At 44.2% G+C, this 21,795-nt stretch overlaps 1 protein-coding gene across 1 annotated transcript in view; it reads right to left on the minus strand.

The window, feature by feature from the left end:
- CPT1A (carnitine palmitoyltransferase 1A) overlaps window positions 1–21,795 on the minus strand; it is a 62,858-nt gene that overhangs the window by 22,694 nt on the left and 18,369 nt on the right. Inside the window, 8 exon segments of the mRNA XM_074273705.1 lie at window positions 1,146–1,233; window positions 1,891–1,998; window positions 4,780–4,857; window positions 5,978–6,115; window positions 7,828–7,929; window positions 11,170–11,341; window positions 18,362–18,501; window positions 19,780–19,934. Of these exon segments, the coding sequence (XP_074129806.1) occupies window positions 1,146–1,233; window positions 1,891–1,998; window positions 4,780–4,857; window positions 5,978–6,115; window positions 7,828–7,929; window positions 11,170–11,341; window positions 18,362–18,501; window positions 19,780–19,920 (967 nt within the window). The 5' untranslated portion in view covers window positions 19,921–19,934.

A 21,795-nucleotide genomic window follows, 5' to 3' on the forward strand; every position in this document is an offset into this window, starting at 1 on the left:
TCTCTGAGGCGCAGGGAACGCGTTTGTACACGAGGGCACGGCCGCCCCGGGCTGCTGGGAGGAAAGGGCCTGGGAAGCCCCGGGGAGCTCTAGGAAGGAGCGCACGGGAGCGAGCAGGAGTCTGAGACGGCCCCAGGTTGCGTTCTGCCACAGGAATGCCCACCACGTGCCAAGTTTCCACTCAACATGGGAACTTTCCAGCCCTTAGAGCCGCCCCCAAATGGAAGGGCAGGGAGGTCCTCTCACCGGGACGGTTCCAAAGAGGCCACACAGATGCCCCCTGTCCGAGGGGGTGCAGGCCCTGGCGCTGAGTGGATGAGGTGGCTCCAAGCCCCCTGCACGTGGGCTCAGGAGGGAGAGCTGGGGCGGGGGGAGGGCCTCGACCGCTGCCCTCTGCTAAACTCCTCCCTGTGCTGAGCTTTGGCTGCCCTGTCAGCCCCAGAGCAGGGAGGGGAAGGAGGGATTCAGACACAAACGTGAGGGGGAAGGTTACCCCAAAGACAATTCCTTTTAGAGAGAAAAAGGATCAGCACAAAAGCTGTAATAAATCACATCATCAAAAACGTGGATCAACCACGCTGTGACCGCCTTCCTTTCAGCCACAAGGCCGGCCGGCTCACAGGGACCCCGCCGTGGCCGACGGATGGGAAAAGCGAGGCCCTCGAAGGTCAAGAAAGCTTAGAATGTTATGTCACAGTAGCATCCAAGGGTAGAGCTGCAAGCCCCTTCTGGAAAGGGAGGGAGCAGCCTAAGGATCAGAGGTGAGGCGACATCTGCCCGATCACACCCAAAGTCGTGGCCACGCTGGGTGCTCTGACCCTGTGGCTCGCACCCAAACTTGTGGGCACAATAGGAGTTCTGTTGCCGAGGGCCACAGGTCAGATCGCACCTGTGCACTGGGCATTCGGTATCGTGGGCCACAGGTTGGGTCACACCCAAAGTCCCCAAAGAAACCATTGAGAGAAGACAGAAAATAAGCCAATCCTCCACCAAACAGAGATCAAGACAACCAGCCTAAAAACTCCGTCTCCCAGACGGGGACAAAGATTGTCAAGGGGACAGGTAGACATGACTAACGCCAGAAGCCCAGGCCATCTGGGCCAGGGTGCGACCCCTCCCCCCAGATCACGCCCCCAGACACTCACCTGTCTCCTCTCCAGGGATTCGAGAAGTATTAAACATCCGTTCCCACTGGGCTGAGCAGAGGGGCACAGTGGACCCCAGCAGAAGAATCTGTAACAGATGGATGTTTCAAATAAATTTTTAAAGAAAAAAAAACAAAAACAAAAACAAGCAAAAGAAGGTAACTTTTTGTGTCTTTCTCTTACACACACTCACTCACACCCACACACATACACACACTCATCACACACACACACTCACACACATACACACACACACTCACACACACACACACACACACACACACACACACACACACACACACACACACACACACTCAGGAGTCCACAGCTGGGCTTCTCCCCCCATCACTGCTCCCATCCTCCCACCGGCCCAACTGTATCCCTCTAACCAACAACAACAGCATCTGGCTTCATTTTTCGGGCTCTTTAAAGAAAGAACAATATTTCCACTGGAATGCCGTGTTCCAGAGGATTATTTCTTTAAATGTGCCCTCAAGGTGCCCTCCAAAGTTTCCCATGCAGCCATTTCTTCCAGAACACATCTTATTTTTCTGTGTTGTTATTTGTTTCAAACCGACTCTCCAAGTAAAATAATAATTAACCATGTAAGCTTTTTGTTCTTCGTGGCAACCGCTGGCTAATTAGCTTGAGGAATGTCCTTCAAAAGCGAACACTCTCCCTTAAAGGGGCCGGCCTTCGTGGGTGGGGCAGGCCCAGCTGCTCTGGAGTCAGATTTTTGACTTACTGGTTTGATTTCCTCTCGATCCAGCTTCCTCCGGTACAGCAGGATGGCGTGGATGGCGTTACCCGCCCTCGCCGCCTGAATTCGGGTTGGCAGGACGTATAATAAATCCTAAGAAGGGGGCGGGCCGGGGGATAGAGAACAAGGAAAAAAGAGACATGAATGCTTGGGAAGATCTGGAAGGAAGAAGGCTCTTAAAAATGCCCTCGAACGTTTCCACACTCCTACTAAAACACGCTCTCCTCGGACAAACAAACCTCAGTTCTCATCTGCTCAAGAACGGGAGGGCAATCTTACATTTAAAAAATTTTCCATCCATTTTCATTTTATTTATTTATGAAATCTCCACTCACATTACAGAAGAACACCAGCTTTGGGATTACAAATTAAAGGTCCTTTCAGTTTGTATGGAGGTGAGATTGGTGCCGAAGGTCAGAGTCAAATCAGAAAATCGCAAGCTGGGAACCAAGAAACCAGGGAGGCAGAGCCGAGACGGGCAAAAGCTAAGGAAGCAAACGTCCCCACCGGGATGGTGCTCTGCCCAGCGTGTGGCGCAACTCCCCACATCTACCTGCTCCAGGCCGGGCCACAGGAGCCCTGGGCCGTGGGACCTCCATGGGTGTGCCGGGCGGGCCAGGGAGCTGGGAGGCCGAAGAATAAAAAGAATGGGGCGTCTTGGAAAAACTGCCCCTGGATGGGGTGGCCAGAAGAAGGGGCAGGAGGAGAAAAGTGGCCAGGAAATAGAAGAGGGAAGGCTCAAGGAGAAGCAGACCCCAGCAAGGGAGGATGGGGAGGGACAGGGGAGGGCAGAAAGGAGGAAAACAAGAAGAACGGAGAAAAGTGGAGGGAAGGGGAAGGAAGAAAAACTCCACTGAGTCCAGAGGGGAAAGATAAAGAAAACAAAGGATGGAAGAAAGGGAAGAGGGAGAGAAGGGAAAGGGAGCAAGAAACATTCAGGACGGCCATTCGGCAGGAGCTCCTCCACCACTGCAGGGCCTGGGAGGACTTACTCTGACTCTCCTGGAGAATGTCTGAATGGCTGCATGGATGAGGAGGCTGGGGAGTGACTGAGGGGCAACTTCCTGGGGTGGCACAGTGCAAGACCCGAGCTAGGGGAGGTCCCCCTCCATGGAGCTCAGGGAGCTGGGCGGGCTGGCCTGGGAGGGGAAGGAAAGCCAGCACAGAGCCCAGGCCGTGTCCAGCCCTGCCACCAGCACGACTCCACAGTCACCAGCTCTAGGATTGTCACCATCCTCCTGAGCCGCCATCTTTGTTTCCCTCCTCCTCCTCCAGAGGACGTTTCCCTTGGATCCTCAGGCTGCCTTCTTAGCCAGGCTCTCACGGATCACGCTGCTCTGTGATCAACCATCCTTAGGGTATTGGGGGCCCCCACCTGCTGGAGGCCAAGCAGAGATGGGGGGGTTTCCCCCAAGGCCTCCCTTGTTTTAAACCTTTTCCAAGTCTCGTGTTTGCAGGCAAAGGGAAAGGTCTTCTCAGCTCCGAGAGGAGCTCGGCCTTCTCAAGCCGCACCCGTGGCAGTGCTGTGGCGGGCTGAAGAACACGGTCCGAGGAAGCCCCCCACCCACTTCCAAGGAGCCCCAGGAGGCCTGAGCCAGAGCCGAGCTTCCCTGGGCAAGCCATCCCACCTCTGGCCCGCTTTGTAAACAACGACCCCAGGCCAGCCTGGTCCCACGGATGATCAAGCCATAACACAGTCTGGGCGCCTCTGGGCATAGGCAAAATCACTGCCAGCAAAAACTTGGCAGGCCCAAGTCACCTCTGACTGCATTTCTTTCTTTTTTTTTTTTAATAAATTTTTTTGACAGTATAGATACATGAGTAATTTTTTTTTATAACATTATCCCTTGTATTCATTTTTCCAAATTATCCCCCCCTCCCTCCACTCCCTCCCCCCGATGACAGGCAATCCCATACATTTTACATGTGCTACAATATAACCTAGATACATTATATCGTGTGTAAATCCAATGTTCTTATTGCACGTTAAGTATTAGATTCCGAAGGTATAAGTAACCTGGGTAGATAGTAATGCTAACAATTTACATTCACTTCCCAGTGTTCCTTCTCTGGGTGTAGTTGTTTCTGTCCATCATTGATCAACTGGAAGTGAGTTGGATCTTCTCTATGTTGAAGATATCCACTTCCCTCAGAATACATCCTCGTACAGTATCATTGTTGAAGGGTACCGCGATCTCCTGGTTCTGCTTGTTTCACTCGGCATCAGTGGATGTCAGTCTCTCCAAGCCTCTCTGGATTCCTCCTGCTGGTCTGACCACATTTCTTCATCTCTCAAGGGCAAGACAGTCCATGGGCCTGGAAGCAGGAGCTGTGGCCTCCAGCCTCCAGAAGGACCCTGCATCCCCGTCCCCTTCTCTCTGTGGCTCCAGCCGGAGAGTTGCGGCCCGGCCCGCGTGGCACCCCACACAGCAGGAGCTCCTTGGGCTCACCGGCACCTTCCCAGGATCTGGTGCTCCCTCTTGCCAATATGGCGGGCTCTCTTAGCTTCTGGTTCTCCCCTTTCTGAGAGGTCAACTTCCGCTTTTATCACGGTCCAAAGGCCTTCTCCGCCCTGGAGCCTGAAGTGTCTGGGATCCTCCTCCTGACCGGAGGCTGGGTCCAGTCCTGCGCCCCCAGTCACTGCTTGGTGAACGGGCCGACGCCCTCCGTGCGTCCCCTGCCAGGCCTGGGCAGAGGCAGCGGGCAGGGTCCTGCTTCTGGGGCAGCCTGTCTTTGCAGGCCCCGCAGGCCGCTCCCTGGGAGAAGGAGGGCTGCTCCCCAAGCAGTCTGAGCTGGGGAGGCAGAGCCGGGGCCTCCAAGCACAGGACCACCTTCTTCCTCCCAGACCACCCGGACATCCGCGGTCACACTCACCATGGCGTAGTAATTGCTGTTCACCATGATGGGGCCGCGTCCTCTGAGGTAGATGTATTCTTCCCACCAGTCACTCACCTAAATTGGAGACACAGAGAGACACAAAGTTCTCAACAGGAACGTCAGCCATCTTCAGGCTCAGGGTGGAGGGGGCAAGGGGCGGGAGCCCCAGCTTCAGAGTGGGAGTTGCCATTAGGCTACAACTGGAACCGGATCTCATAGACTGACTACAAGAGCTCCTCCTGCACTGGCAGGGCCCTAGACAGAGGGCATCGTTGTCCTGCAGGGGAAGGGATGCCAACTGGCAGGCGGTGGTCCCCGGGGCCAGGCTGGCTCACTCGTCGAGGATTTCTCAACACTGATCAAGGATTTCTCCCTGTTTAGGGCTGCCCCAAGTGCTTGGAGAAGTCCGGGAGATCCCGGGAGATCCCTTCTCGTCCCTCAGATTTCCTCATGGGTTGAGTTCCCATTTCCTGGCCCTATGCCCTTAGCTCTCCTGCCAGAATTATCAAGGATCTCTTTATGCTGAATCAGCCCACTCCTCCTGGACCTGTCCCACTTCTCCTTGTAAAGTTCTCCTGATTGTCTGACCATTCTTTCTCAGGTTACTTTGCAGGTGCATTGTCCACACCACATCCTCAATTGTGGGTGTCCCCAAGTTTCACTTAGACTCTCTTCTCTCTACTCTTTCTTGGGGAACCTCATTAATTCTTAGGGTCCTAATGGCCTAATGGCAGATAACTCCAAGAGATTGTTTCAGACTTTAAACCTGGATCCCTAGCACTTAGCATCTGGCCTGGCACACAGTAAGTGCTTAATAAATGTATGTTGATAGGGTCCTAATGGCCACCCGTGGCAGATAACGCCAAGAGATTGTTTCATACTTTAAACCTGGATCCCTAGCACTTAGCATCTGGCCTGGCACACAGTAAGTGCTTAATAAATGTATGTTGATAGGGTCCTAATGGCCACCCGTGGCAGATAACGCCAAGAGATTGTTTCATACTTTAAATCTGGATCCCTAGCACTTAGGATCTGGCCTGGCACACAGTAGGTGCTTAATAAATGCATGCTGATTGCCTAAGAGCAGGGACCAGCTCTTCTCCTTCATTGGTACCAAGAAAATCCAGTCATGTCAAACCCCAGGGACAACTGATCAGGACAATGAAGGCCTAGGAGCTGATAGTCATGTACTCACATAGTTTGTGGCCCACCAAGATTTCAGCTTCAGATACCACTGCAGTCTTGGCCCAAGGTTAATGGTGAAATCTTCGGCAAGCCCCTTCATCCTTTTAAAATCTTCTTTATTCAGAAGCGGCTGGACTGATTCTAGATACTAGATTTAAATAGTTAAAACAAAAAGGAAAATCAAGGTTGGGGAGGATGCCAAAATCGATTTATGCCTTAGTGATTCCCAGCAGCCTTAGAGTCAGGAAGACCGGGATTCAAGACCGCTCTTTTACACATCTTAGCAAAAGTGGTCAAGCCTGTTAATGTCTCGGTGTCTCACGGTATCTCAAGTTTCTAAGATTTTACATTGATGAGAAGTCAATCCTTATCACTAAAAGGAAAGTTTCCACACCCACAAAGCCAGAGTTCTGGATCCAGCCCCTACCTCCCTTGCAACCTCTCTCCCAAATCCCTCAGGGAAGACGTTGTTTAATTTTTTGCAACTTTGGATTGATTGGTTTTGCTCCTGTTTCTTATGAGACTCTCAGGGGAGTTCTCTGGTTCATTCTCTGATCATGTGAGAGGACAGGGGAAAGAACTCCCAGGTACGTCACCCACTCACTGAGGGAAGCACAGAAGCAGCCTTGTCGATTTGTAAAATCTCACTCCCGGATCCTAATGCACTGTTGGGGAGGTTGTGACTAGTCTAACCATTCTGCAGAGCATTTTGGAACCAGGCTAAAAAATTGGACATCCCTTTGACCCAGCAGGGTCTCTACGGTATCCCAAAGAGATCATAAAAAAGGGGAAAGGGGCAAAAATGTTTGTGGCAACCCTTTTTGTAGTGGCAAGGAACTGGAAACTGAGAGGATGCCCATCAGTTGGGGAATAGTTGAATAAATTGTGGTATATGAATATTATGGAATATTATTGTTCTGTAGAAAATGACCAGCAGGATGAATTCAGAGAGGTCTGGAGAGACCGACAGGAACTGATGCTGAGTGAAGGGAGCAGAGCCAGGAGATCACCGTACACAGTTACCAGGATATGTGATGATCAACTCTGATCAACTCTCAATGAGATGATTCAAGGCAGTTCCAATAGACGTGGGATGGAAAATGCCATCCACATCCAGAGAGACAACTACAGACACAGAATGTGGATTGAAACAGAGTGTCTTCACTGGTTTTTTCTTTGTTTGTGGTTTTTCCTTTTCTTTTAATTTTTCGTTCACAATATAACTAATGTGGAAAATATGTTTAAAATGTCTGCATAGCAGATTTCTTGCTGTCTTGGGGTGGGGGAAGTAGGAGAGGGAGGGAGAACTTAAAATCTTGCTGAAATGACTGTTAGAACTATTTTCACATGTAATTGGAAAAATAAAATACTATTGAGTAAAAAAAAAAAAAAAAAAAAAAAAAAAGAGCAAAAGATAAAAAAATCTTGCTCCCAGCTACTCTGAATGGACCCTCTCTCCTGCCTCCCACGAGCTGGGGTTTGGGAGAAGAGGCAGCATCTGAAATGGAGACTCTCTTAATGGGTTTGTCCTCCCACCCAGGCTGCCCTCATCTGAAGGGGCTAGACAGAGAAGGAAGGGATCTCTGTGCTTGCTCGTGTCCACATCAACAGCCACAAACCACCTCCAAGCAGCCACTGCCCCAGACACGGCTGAGACCATCTGGCAGCTGGGTCATTATGCCCTCGGCCACTGGGATGAGCTCAGGAACGGTGCAGCCTGACTTTAGGAGAAAGATGGCAAGGAGCCTAAGCCCTGAGATGACATTCAAGGCCTCAGCGAGCATCATTTCCAGCCCTGCCAAAGAATGAAGCACTAGAAAGCATTAGAATGTGGAGAGCTCCGTTCCATCAAAAACGTACCCTGTTGACGGTATCTTTAACAGCTGGCACTGGGAGACGGGGCAGGGACGTCTGGAAACTGTACAGCATCGGCTTTCGACCTGAGAATATCTTCACCATTCCCTGAAATCCAAGAAAAGTTCATTTACATCGAGGGACTGGCATACAGTAGGTGCCTAATAAATGCTGCAAAATCAACTAATAGGTTTTAAAATGGGATTATGGAAAAACAGGAGTTGTAAGACATCTGTGATTCAATTGGAATCAGACTTCTGTTATCCTATTAATTCTCTGCCAAGAAGGTTCAAGGTAGCCCATAGCTATGGAATATTGCACAAAATGGCAGATTTTTTTTCAATAGATTGATTTGTTTTGCTGATTTTTTTCCTCTTCTTATTTTCCTTTTGAAGAAAAAAAAGATGACTCAGTTTTCTTTTCCTTCCTTCTTGATCTGATTTTTCTTATGCAGCAAGGTAACTGTATAAATATGTATACATATATTGGATCAAACATGTATTTTGACATATTTAACATGTATTGCACTACCTGCCAGCTAAAGGGGGTGGAAGGAAGGAGGGGAAAATTTGGAACAAAAGATGGCTCTCTGGGAAGTTGAGAGATACAGAGGGAAATTTATGTGATGTTAAAAATAAAATAGGGGGCAGGTAGGTGGCGCAGTGGATAGAACACCAGCCCTGAATTCAGGAGGACCCAAGTTCAAATCTGATCTCAGACACTTAAGACTTCCTAGCTGTGTGACCCTGGGCAAGTCACTTAACCCCAGCCTCAGAAACAAAAAAAAAAAAATTAAAAAAAAAATAAAAGATACCAATAAAGATCTATTTTTTGAAAACAAAACAAGTCTGGTGTCCCTTCTTAATTATTTATGTGAGGGTTATTGGGGGCAGGCTTTTTTTTTAATTAAGCTTCCCCCTGCCATCCTGAGGAGCCCATACATTATTTGAATTGAAAATAATGGAATATTAATATCAACACAGGGAAAACCATAAGTTTGAGAAGAACAAGGAAACCAAAGTACTTTCTGAGAGATGAGAGATGTTCCTTTCCTAGAAATGGGCACATCTTCTACTTGCAGCCAGAAAGACCTAGCAGGGGACAGTCCCCTCATATTATGGATGAGAGAAGGTTCTTCCAGGAATACTCAGTGACCTGCTCTCAGTCTCAGGCAAAATTAAATCCACTACATCATGCTCCCTTGTTACTTACAGATGATTCCTGTAAGGAAACAGCCCGTTGGCCAGTTGAGGTATTGGACCTGTCCTGGCTGGTAATTCAAGGGCAGAGAGGGGGTGGGTGAAGGAGATTTGGGGACTTCCAGGAGCTGCATGAGCTGACTCACTCAATGCAAGCCTCCCATCTTGCCATCTCTCCTCTGACCCATAGCCCATTTGTGCCCTGCTGGGCCAGTCAGGTCTGCCTGTTAGACCAGTGTGAGTTATGATCTTTTGGGGAGTTGATGGGGGTCTTTTCCCATTAAACTATAAACTCTTTGAGGGCAGGAACTTTAAAAATTAGTTATATCTTCACGGCTTAGCCCAGTGCCTGACACACAGTAGGTGCTTAAAAATATTTATTGGATTGGATGTATTGTAATATAACTGATCTTCTGGAATCCTTGGTCTAAGGAAGAACTGAGCCCACTTTTTGAGCTGTGAGTGGGACTGGCTTCTCTGAGACAGGAGAGAAGGAAAAAACATGCAGTAAGCACTTACTATGTGTCAGGCACTATACTAAGCATTTAAATTTTTTTTTATTATTTTAGCTTTTATTGACAGAACATATGCACGGGTAATTTTTCAACATTGACCCTTGCAAAAACTTCTGTTCCAAATTTCCCCTTCCTCCCCCCACCTCCTCCCCTAGAGGGCAGGGAGTCCCATACATGTTAAACATGTTAAATACAATATATCATACTAAGCATTTTACAGATAGGATCACATTTGATCATCATAACAGCCTTGGGAGGTAGGTTCTATTATTATCCCCGTTTTACAGATGAGGAAACAGAGGCAAACACAGCGTAAGGCTCACACGGTCAAGAAGCATCTGAGGTTATATCTGAACTCTCTGATGGCTTCGCAGAAGTGCTTGGCTTTGCATTGCTATAAGAGTATAGCTAGTCCAGTCCTGGCCATGTCAGGATGTGATAACTTCTCCTTCACACTGTCAGGGGGGCAGTTAGGGCTTGGGGGAGCAGCCACATAGTTGGCAGGCCTCTGCTGGGCTTTGATACAGAATCTCCCTCTTGAGATCTCGCTTTTTATAAGGCAAAAAAAAGTTTACCTGGACCATGGCATTTATATAAACTTCACTTTACCTGTAAACTCCAATATATTTGAATTCTAGCCAAGATCTTTAAAGAAAAAAAAAAAATCAAACAATTAAGTCCTCAAGTATTTTAGTCTTTTCTTTAAATATTTGTTTCCTGTTCTCTAGGGGGTGAGGTCTGGAACCCATTTGTTGGAGCTTCCAAAGAGCAACCACTCAGACTTGTGAATTACCTTCTAAACACCTCTTGGGCCCTACTTTACCCACTCTTTGCCCCCACCTGGCCCTTTTGCCCTGTCCAGTAGCTGAAATGGAAAGAAAATCACATAATGTCACTGTTAATAGTAAGATGATGTCATCTCTAAGGGCAAAATGACAGAGAATAGTGCTGGACTTGAAGCTAGGAAGATACAAATGAGAGTTCTTATTTGCTTTATATATATATATATATATATATAATATATAAATATATAATAATATAATACATATATAACTATATATAATGTTATATATGTATTATATTATTATATATAGTTATATATAAATATATTATATATAATAATAACTATTATATATAGTTCAGTTTACTAGCTGAACAAGTCTCTTCTCTTTCCTCAGCCTCAGTTTCCTCACCTGGGGATAAATGAGATATGTGTACACTGCCTCACAAACCCTAAAGCAGTCCATGAAAGCTGGATGCTGTGTACACGTGTGTGTGTATATGTGCTTGCATGTGCCTGCCATTCACAAACCAGTCCAATTCTTATTCCTGGGACTTCATTATTATTTTAAAAAACAGTTTAGCCCATATTTTGTTGGAGAGTTTTACAAATTTTGGAAAGAATTCAAAAGATGGCTGGAGGGGAGAAAAGAAGGGCTCATTCAGGACCACAGACAACTCCCTCCTGAGTGAATGAGTTTGTGCTAAGTCAGGACTGGAGGAAAGGCAATGATATTTGAATGGGAAAAGGAAGGAAATGTGACAGAGGGACCCACAGAAGCCGTTGCTCTGACAGCCCCCCCCCCCACTCCCAGCCTCGGTGTGACTGCGCCATTCTGGCCAAGCAACATTACCATCCAGATTCTAGTTGCTCGGCTCAGTTTGCCGTGCTCAGCAAACATCCAGCCGTGGTAGGAGAGCAGCATCTTTAAGGAGTACCGCATGGCCATGATGAGGGTGACCCAGAGCCCTGTGCCAAACAGAATGCCGCTGACAATGTTCTTGGTCTGGGTGGACATAGAACCCCTGCAAATCAGACAGGACAATTCCATATTAGCCAGGTGAGAAGGTGCATTGGGTGCTCGAGCCCCCCGTGACCGAGAACACGAAGAAAAGAAGCCTTCCTGCCCCCAAGGGAGAGAAGAGCCCACTAGAACTAGAACACTGATGCCATCCATTCAGGGAAGCAAGCTGGGCTCTGTGATTCCTTCCATGAAATCAAAATACATTCTTCCCAAGCTGGCAATGATGCTTAACCCAGTGCTCGTCGTACCTTCTTTACTTCAGTCAGACTAATTAAGTGACCGCAAAGGCAGAATTTAGTGCCTTTGAAAGCATGAGGCCTTGATGGCAGACAGAGCTGCCCCCCAGAGGAAAAACAAAATCACTTTCACTGACCCCACTTGAGCATGTCTGTCTAATCTTCTTTGTTTGCTATGACTTTGATTGAGATAGACTCTCAAATGTAGTCATTAGGGAGAAAAAACTAGGGAATCATTGAGTCTTAATGCCCTTTTCTTCTCCATTTTTATGGATGCACTATGAACAACGGATATATTCAATCACCATAGAAATCCAATCATTTTTTTCTGAATGTGGAGTTTCCAAATTAGGTCAAAGTGATATTTTTTTAAAACTGACCATTGCAGAGAAATAATTTAGCACTTTAATCTATTCTTAATACAGTATTCTTTTTTTTTTTTTTTAACTCTCATAACTTTATTTATTTATTTTTAATTCATTTTTCCAAATTATCCCCTCCCTCCCTCCACTCCCTCCCCCCGATGGCAGGTAATCCCATACATTTTACATGTGTTACAATATAACCTAGATATAATAGATGTGTGTAATACAGTATTCTTAATACTAATTTTAAATAAATTTAATATATTACATAATTATGTTATATATAATTATGCACAGTATACAAATAAAAATATATAATAAATTTAAATGAAAAGAATTTAAATAAAACGATTATATTGTTAATTTTAATATTAAAATATGCAAATATAGATAATCATCACCTATATCATTCCATAAAAAACTTCAAAGATTTGCAAAAAAAAAAAAATTAAACTTTCCCAAATTAGAGATTAATTAAATTTCAAACAGGAAATACTTTTTTTCTGATAAAAATAACCATTTTAAAACTCAAGTCCTTAAAAGGCTATAAAAAAGAATCTTAGCTTTGATTTATTTTTAATATTTGTTTTTCTTCTTCTTCTTCTTTTTTTTTTTTTTTTACAATTTTTCCCAGCCCAGTATAAAAGCAAAACATTTGGATCTGTTTTTCAAGAAAAGATATTTTTTAAATGTGTATTTTGGATTTCTTGTATTATGTAACTTAGGGGAAAATAACTAAGCTAGAGAAATAAAGTAGCATATTAAATATTTCTTATAGAGAGGAACTTTATAAAAAGAGATTTATTAGAAATATGGTTTCTGTTAAAAAGTAACATTCCCACTAGAAAGGGAAAGTGGCTATTGCAAATTCTAGCATGGAATACAGGAAAAGAAAAGCCACATCTTTTCTTCTGTGGGTCTTGGCTTTGAGGAGATCAGATTTCTGAGTTCAACAAAAGTATGGACAGGAACTCTATGGAGGAAGTGGAAGTCAACCTAAAAAGACTGAATATATAAGTGAAACAATTCTAATGAAAAATAAAAATGGTCGTGGTCTGAAGACACCGATGTGGATACACAGGAAACTCTCTTACTAGCTCAGATCTAAATAAGATGGGGAACCAAAGAGGGATGGTTCCTAAGAGTGAATACAAAATGGCACAAGGTTCATATAATGTTAATGACAGGAGTGCCAAAGCCCAGAATGTCCCATGGCTATGAGGAAAACCAAAGGATACCTTGGAAGGGTCCTTCAGCCAGAGTATTTGGCAAGCCCAGATTCAAAGAAGGATCTGGGCTGTTACCTGGGGATGATGGGATGATGACCAATGACTAAAAGAAGGCAGAGATAAAAACTCATTTTTCAGCTTCTATTTTTCTCCACTAAGAAGAATCATAGGGATGAGAAAAAATTAAAACATGTAATGGGTGGTGGGGGCTATGAGCTGATCTTTGAGAAACTATCTTGTTATTTTTGGATTTCATATGTGTGACTCAGATACCTCTCTCTTCCCTTTGATGGCTAACTTTCTTGAGAAACCTTCCTCCTGAGGTGACTCTACTTCTTTTCTTCTTCTTCTTTTTTTTTTATTCTCTTTATAATTCTCTGTAGTCTGACTTCAACCTCATTCTTTAACTGAAATCACTTTCTCCAAAGTGGCCACTGATTTCCTAATCAAAAAATTGAGTGTCTTTGCTCAGTCTTCATGCTTCTTAACTTTTGTGTAGCGCCTGACGCTTCTTTAGGATTTCACGATGCTGCTCTCTTGATTCTGTTCTTTCCTCTGTAGTGATTACCCAATATTCTCTGCTGTAGCCTCTTTTCTTTTCTTCCTACACTATTCCCTATGGTGATTTCATCAGCTTCTTTGGTTTCAATGATCTTTACACTGACAATACCAGATATAGACGGCATCTCAACCTCAACATGTCTAAAACAGAGCTGATTATTTTCCTTTCCAAACCCTCCCCTCTTTCAAATTTCCTTGTTACTGTTGAGAGCACTATACTCCCAGACACTCAGGCTGGTAATCTTGGTGCCATTTTTTAATCAGTGTTGAAACATCACAACATGTCTTCACACTCAACAGCCACCAGTTTCTTCATCTCTTGCCTAGACTATTGCAAAAGTTTTCTAATTAGTCTCCCTACATCCTTCAAGGTCTTCCCCATCCCAATCCATACTACAATCAACCCCCAAAGTTTACTAATTATAAGTTTGGCCATATCATCTTCCTTCCTGCTGCCTAACACAACCTACAGTGGCTCCCTATGACCTCCAAGAGCAACTATCAAGACCTCTATCTGGCACTGAAAACCCTTCCCAGTGTGGTTGTCTGCTCCTTGGACTTGCAGGTTCAGCTGCTCTGCTCTCAAATGCAGTTCCCCATCATCTCCTTTGCATGTTTCCTCCCCCACACCTCCTGTTCTCTTAACTCCCCTCAAAACATGGCCTACATCCCACCAGGAGGCCTTCCCTAGTCTGCCTGGCTCCTTTTCTGAGACTACCGCCATCCATTCCACCTAGTGAATGGAAGGAATGCACAAATCTTAGAAATATTCACATTATAATAAGCTTTCAATGGCCTAATCTCTTCCATTTAATCTTGATCTAAAAAAGCAACATTAGCAAAGGTCTAATTCAGATTAAACTGGCAATTTTTTCATCCGCTCCATGGGAAAGATTGCCTGCCACAATTTGAGCAAGCAGTGTATGACCAAGCCCACACATCTACAATTGGAAACCTCCAGCAACTTCAAGAAGGAATGTTCCTTAAGATTGAGTCACCAGTGGAGTTACTGGCTTGACTGTGTGAGTCCCACCCTGGGCCAGGGAACATTGGCTGACACCCTTTTAATATAGAGCCTCATATAACAGGACTATCCAAGCCTTAGGAAATCCTGAATTTCTTTCTAGAAGAGTGCAATACGATTTTTGGTTGATGAAAGGACCCATGTTTCTCAACTAATTTGAGGCTCCAGGCTCATACCAGACATGTCCCCATGTCTCCAGAAGCCTTGTGCATGAGGACAGGAGTGAGGTTATCATTTCTCTGCCTGAAATCCTCCTTTCCCACACACACTGATATTCTAGGGTTGGGACACACCCATCATTAGCAATGACTTGGGCCACAGGGTCAGTCCATGTCATTAGGTTGAAGAGTCTGCTCACTTTCCGATTGTCATCTTCAAGCTCAAATTAAGTCTGCTCTTAAAAGGAACTTTTATCTTAACTTAGTCCAGTCACTACAGATATTCACACCCAAATGAGCTAGATGACCCATAAAATCCCTCTGTATCCTTTAAACCTATTTAAAACAGATGTCAACTATGCCCAGTACTTCTATGTGAGGTAGGAACTAGATTAAAATGTTAACGGGGAAATATTTAACAAAATAAGTTAAAACATAGATAATATTAATATATGATTTTCTAAATCGGTTTGTGGATGGTTCAGTGGCCCCTATTGCTACAGGACTTGATACGACTGATTTAAAGCATATTACACTTTTTATCACATATGGCCTTGTATTCTCATACACCCAACTTGGAATCTGATAACATAGTCAACTAGAAAAGAAATAATCAAGCATTCTTTTTATGTATGTTACTCTGCAACCTTTCAATACTTATAAATGTAAATATGCAATAACTCAACAAGGTTTTATTGAGTGCTTACTGTGTGCTAGGATCCAAGACTATAAATACAAATGGAGTTATGTGTAATTCACAACACAACAAGAATCCAAACAATTACAAAGAGAATAAACGTGGAAAGCTGTTAGAGACAAGTTAATTTGGGAGGGGTGTCACGGAGTAGTTGGGGAGAATCAGAGAAAATGTCATGATAAGGTGGGGCCTGAAGTACTTCTTGAAAGAAGAGATTCTATCAAAAGATGGGCCTGGAAAGAGTGTCTTTCAGTCTAGGGACAGACAGTGCAAAGGTATGGAAACTAGAGAATATGTTCTGTGTGAGGAACACATTAAAGGCTAATGGGGCTAGATGGAAGAGAACAAGAAAGGAAATCACAATGAGAAAGATCAGCACTTCCATCTTTAGTTCACTAGCTTTTCTACCTCTGTCTAGGTTCAACTGCCCACTGTGGGCCTAAACTGAGTGGTCTTGAGGAGGGACAGATAATATTCTTATATTTGGTCATTGCACATGGGAGGTGTGGTCAGTCAGAAAACAAAACACTTACCTCTAGGGATTCCCATTGTTTTATCATCCCAGGTGCCCCTTCTCTGAATTATTTGCTACAGAGAGGGAACGGGGAAATTCCTTTGGTTTGTTCTAGGGGGGAAGGATTCAGCACTGGATCTTGGGCCTTTCCAAAAGTCTTGATTCCTTTTTGGAATCTATTGGGGGGAGCTTCTGTCAAAAAGACAGAACAGACAGTCCCGCCTAAGCCAAGTTCTATTGCATACCCTTAAAACAATAACAAGAATGTTTAACAAAAAAGAAGGACATCAATGTTAAGATGGAGAAAAAAGAAGGAAGCCCTCAACTACTCACACCTAGACAACTTTAAAGAAAAGCTAGGAGAATGCCTGGAGAAATAAGCCAGCAGAAAAAAGGAAAAAAGCAGAGATGGTGGAAAAAAGTAAATCATTTAAAAATCTCAAAACTAGAAAACCTCAGAGCCCTACAAACCAAATCAACAAATCTAGAAGACAAAATTCCATAAGATGATCTGAGAATTATTTATCTCCAAGAAAAAATAAATTGAAAGAATTAAAATATCACATTTCATGAAATTAAACAAAACAAAACTTTACCAGAGGACAAATCAAGATAATGCACAGGATAAAGACAGGGAGGAATCTAAAGTTAATTCCATGAGAAATGTTCTTGTCAGATCTCAGAGCTTCACAGTTAATGAAAGAGACTCTTCAGTAGCCCGCAGGAAGCAATTTAAGTAGCAACAAATGCCAATTCAAATTGCACAAGAATCTTCAAGGATAAGAAATTAATAAGAACCTGAAATGTGTCATTTGATAAACAAGAGCAATTGGCATGTACCCAAGGCTAAAGCAGTCACCATGCAAAACTCGGCCTCGTTCATCATGGGAAAAGATGCTTCATTGATTAGGCTCATCTATTCAAGGTGACTGGTGGCAGCTGTTTTGTCTATCTCTACTTTCTAAACCTTCATAGATTGTAAAATCAAACTTATACTTTCTATGTCTCCTGACTTTCCCTGATCCCTGTGTCTGCTTGGCTAGTGAATTCTGAAACCAGATGCAACAGGTTCCTAATTCTTATCACTGACATCTCTAACTGAATGCCCAAATCTAGTGTCGCAGAATGTTGAGCCTAAATCTGCTCTCAGCTTTGCCCTCAGGATTCACAAAGAATAAAATTTTAAAGCTCTTTAAACACTTGAAGACAGCTATCACACCCTAGACTCCTTCACCAGAATTTCATGCGGCATGACCTTGAGATCACTGATTCACGACTGATTGCTGATTACTGGTTATGGCCCTCTGACTGCTCCCCAGATAAACATATCTTTCCTAAAGTCTGGTGCCCAGAACTGAACACAATCTTCTGAAGGTGGTCTCAGTATGGCAGAGGATTGGGGAACTAAACCCTTCCTAATCCTGGAATGACTCAATACCTTGCTCTCCTTATTGTTTTATTTATTTATATTAATATACATTTCTTTATGAATCATGCTGGGAGAGAAAAATCTGAACAAAAGGGAAAAACCATAAAAACATAAGAAAGAAATGAACACAACATGTGTTGATTTACATTCAGTCTCCATAGTTGCTTTTCTGGATGTAGATGGCATTTTTCTATCCAAAATTTATTGGGATTGCCTTGGATCAACACCTTGCTATCTAACTTGCCATCACTACAAACTTGTATACACAAAGAAATCCAGAAATCATTGCCCGTGTCACCTCAAAAACAGGACACACCCCAAAATGCCCAAAGGCCTCCATCACAATCATTCACCACAATCTTCCCAGAGTCTGTATGAACCCTGCAAATTCAGAAAGCTAAAACAATAAGGTGGTTCTAGAGCTGCCCCCTCAGCTTTGGGAAGACCTCCCCAAGGATGCCTCGGGGCAATCAGAGCTCCTAAGAATTCTAGAACTGGACACTATGATGCCAAGGAAAGCTCAGTACCAGGAACCAACTCCTCCTCAGTATCTCCAGTGGCAGCCTCTTTTGGTTGAGACCCCTACCTCATGCTGCGGAGGACCTAGTCTGATTCCAAAAAGAAAAGCAGTAAGAGAGGCTGCTCCATTAGAACAAACAAATGACAAGACAAAACACGGAAAAATGAGCTAAACATCTTAAATCAAAATCCATGGGATTTTAGTCATCTTTATCAACTTCAAAGGGTTGATGTCAGCATATAAAACTCATTAGCACAGGAGAATTTAAAGCATGAAATTCCCACTTACGTTGTTCCAAGAGTTTGATTGATCTTTGCTATTATTCCTAAGGAAGGATCAACTTTTGCGTACATGGTTGACATCACCCCCACCACCACAATAAGCCAGCTGGATGGGCTTGCAGGATACACGCCTGTGATGATTCCATTCTAAAAATAAACACACAGAGGTAGCTTTGGAGACCAGTAAGCTCTGCTTTCACTCAAGGTATCACAAGACCCTGGCATTTCTAAGCAGCTTATCTTGATCCAAGGGTGACCTAGAGTTGCCTTTCGCTGGCCCCTCGCTGGGCACTAGGTCACTCACTCTGAACCCAAGGCAAGAATCCCCAGTTGGACAAAAGGGGGTTCGTGGGTCCCTCGTAATAGCAAAGTCTGGATGTGTTCCCAAAAAAATGCTGGTGATTTTCTGATTATTCATTGTTAGGGACTAGTTTTACCTTTCCACCCTCCATCAGTATAAACCTCAAACCACCTAACCCCGGGGGCAGCCTCCATCACAGGCACAACAGAGAGTCCCACACTTCTTCAGGAACCTCTGATAAAGCTCTCAGATTGGGCACACTGGCTCTTTGGTCTGCTGTTTTTACTTTCATTGGCTCAGCTGATTAAGAAAACCCAGTGAGCTTAAATAAGCATTCCCACTGAGGAATAATTAAATTTACCTGGCTGAAGAAACAGAACCTAAGAACAACAACCAATAGTGAATTTAAGCCTTTGTGTAAACCTTCTGTCTTTTTTTTTTAATTCTCAGGCTTAGGTTCCTCATCCGTACAATGGGGATAGTAGGATATATTACTTCTTTTCCTAACAAGGATGTGGGAAGGATTAATCTGAAAAAGCGAAGTCAGTACATGTTTTTATTTTTTAAAAAGTGGGACTTCAGACTTCTCTTGCTTTCTAAATTAAACTGGTCATCAGTGTAGTCTTTTATGTTTCTTAGATCATAATAACTTTTTGAAGTCACAGAGTTGGAGACCCTGGGGGTTATTTGCAAAGTCTTTAAGCTGCAATGTCCCACACAGCCAAGAGAGAAACACAGGATTTCCTTGAATCTGAAAAGTTCTGCCTCGAGATTCCTGTGTACACAAAGCCTTGATAATCCATCATTCCCTCAAGGGGAGATTGAGTGAAATGAGTTTTCCTTAAAACCAAGGCTCTCACACTTTCTGGCTTTTTCAGGTCAACCCTGTGTTGATACCATTGTTGAATTTTCCAAATGAGTGGCCCCAACTCACTATTTAAACTGTATTCTCCCAGAGTTTCCAAAGAGCGCTGGAGACAAATAAGAACAATAAACACAATATGAAGACTGAGAAAATGGAGGATTTCTAGGGATCCTCCAATTCAAACTTTGGTGATTCTAAATACTTTTTCTCATGTCCTAACACTCATCTTCTAAAGCACCATTGATTGAAAGACAAAGACCTTGAATCGGATGAACTTCTTCTTCCACGAGTGGAGGCCTGAGAGGTAAATCTGCTTCAGCGCTTCATGACTCAGACGGAGGTCAATTCCATCCGGAGTGACCGTGAACTGGAAGGCTACGGCTTGGTGAGCTTCCGCCATCTTTATTCAGTACCCTGCCAAAAGAAGAGGGGTGAAAATAATTACAAGAAAGAATCTTGTCCTCATTCTGGGAAAACTCAACACTAAAATTAAGAAATTTCTGAATTGTTTTGCTATTCCCCTATGAGAATGCTGATTTTAAAAACATTCCCTTTAATAGAACTAGAGGCAGTACTAACACTTACACATACTCTCCATATAGAGCCTCTTTGCCTCAACTATATGTCTGTCCAGTATATTTTTTTTTAGATAAATTGAATCAGGAACTGGAAACAGGTCCCCCAAGGTCCTTCCCTAGCACCCAACCCAGGTCAATTGGCCAACTCTTGAAGGCACCTGGCCTTGAAACCTTACATTACCTTTGGGGTTGACTCTTACTAAATCTGGAACTTCCCCTGAGCACTTACTGCGAAAGGCCATGTCCATTGTCTCTTTCAATTAAATTAATCAAATATTTAAAAAGGCAATATGGCATACTAAATGGAGACCCGATTTTGAAGCTAGGAAGACCTGGGTTTGAGACCCATCAGTGACAAATATGTATTTATATTAATATATAACATAGGTTCATATATGTAACATATATATATAACATAGGTTATATACACACTATATTACATATATGTTTATAATACTGATTAGGATATATAGAATATATTGCCATGTATCTGGGGCTGGCTGTTAGACCACCCTCGGTACTCAGTCCACATCAACACACCATCACCAAAAAAGTTTCAGAGACTCTATGGCTGACCTAGAACCACCCACTACTGTGGGAGTCACAGCCGGTCAAGGTGAGCTTCTTTTAGAATAGCCCAACCATCATCTGGGTGCTTGTTCTTCCGGCAACTGCCAGTACTCCCCAGGTCAGTGCCCTCCCTCCACCTCTCCATAAACACCTTTCCAATGTAGGGCATAAGTCATCGATAATGGATGAATTGAAAACAAGAGAGAAAGCAAAGAGCCCTGAGAGCAGGGTGAAAAAGCAGAAAGAAATCTTCCCACTGATCTAAAGAACCACTTAAAAACCAAAGAAAAGTGAAGCCATTCTGAAAAAGCCAATTACTGCAAATGGTCACCCATTAGCAGATGAGCTATTCAGACTCTGAGAAAACAAGGAAAGAGATCGACAAAAGCAGACAACCTGGGCAAAGTGACTCTCCCCCATCCAGTCAGTGGCCAAGCCTTGACTAGAGTACTCCCACATCCCCTCTGCATCCATAGCACACGTGTCCACCCACAGTGCCATTCCTCTGGCACAGGGCCTCTCACCTTGCCTATTACATGAGCTTCTCAGTGGGCTCCCTGCCTCATGTCTTCCCCCTTTTTAAAGACCCCATGGCTCCCTCTTACCTCCCTTTGGCCTGCCAACTTCTCTACTGACTCCAGCTTACCTAGACCAGACTTACTACACACTGCTTCCTTTCAGGTACTGTTAAACCGGACTTCTCATTGGGTTCTTCATAAGAAACAAGCTGACTTTGGACCGGCTTTATCCCCAACCCGGAAGTATCCATCGACAAGGCTTTGTGGCCTTTTCTCGTCCCCCCAGGACTCTCTCCTCTCCTTCCCCACTCCCCAAATCACCTTGTGTATGCTTTGTACCTGCTTATCCATATGCCTGCGGTGTCCTCCAGAGAACAGAAGCTTGGTGCTTGCTGTGTAGACAGGATACACTTACTAAACACTACTAGTTGGAGAGTTGCTTGAGTGACCTCAGCCAACCTCAGCTCACCACAACCACCCTCTCTCCCATAAGGCACCTTCCAGCTCCATAAAACTTCGAGCTTACAATGGTAGTCCCCCCTACCCCCACCCCGTGCCCTTTACCCCACTGGGGCATGGATCTCAGCCCAGAATGAGGCAGGGAGCAAG

This window comes from Sminthopsis crassicaudata, chromosome 6 (genome assembly GCF_048593235.1).
Source record: "Sminthopsis crassicaudata isolate SCR6 chromosome 6, ASM4859323v1, whole genome shotgun sequence".
Lineage (NCBI taxonomy): Eukaryota > Metazoa > Chordata > Mammalia > Dasyuromorphia > Dasyuridae > Sminthopsis > Sminthopsis crassicaudata.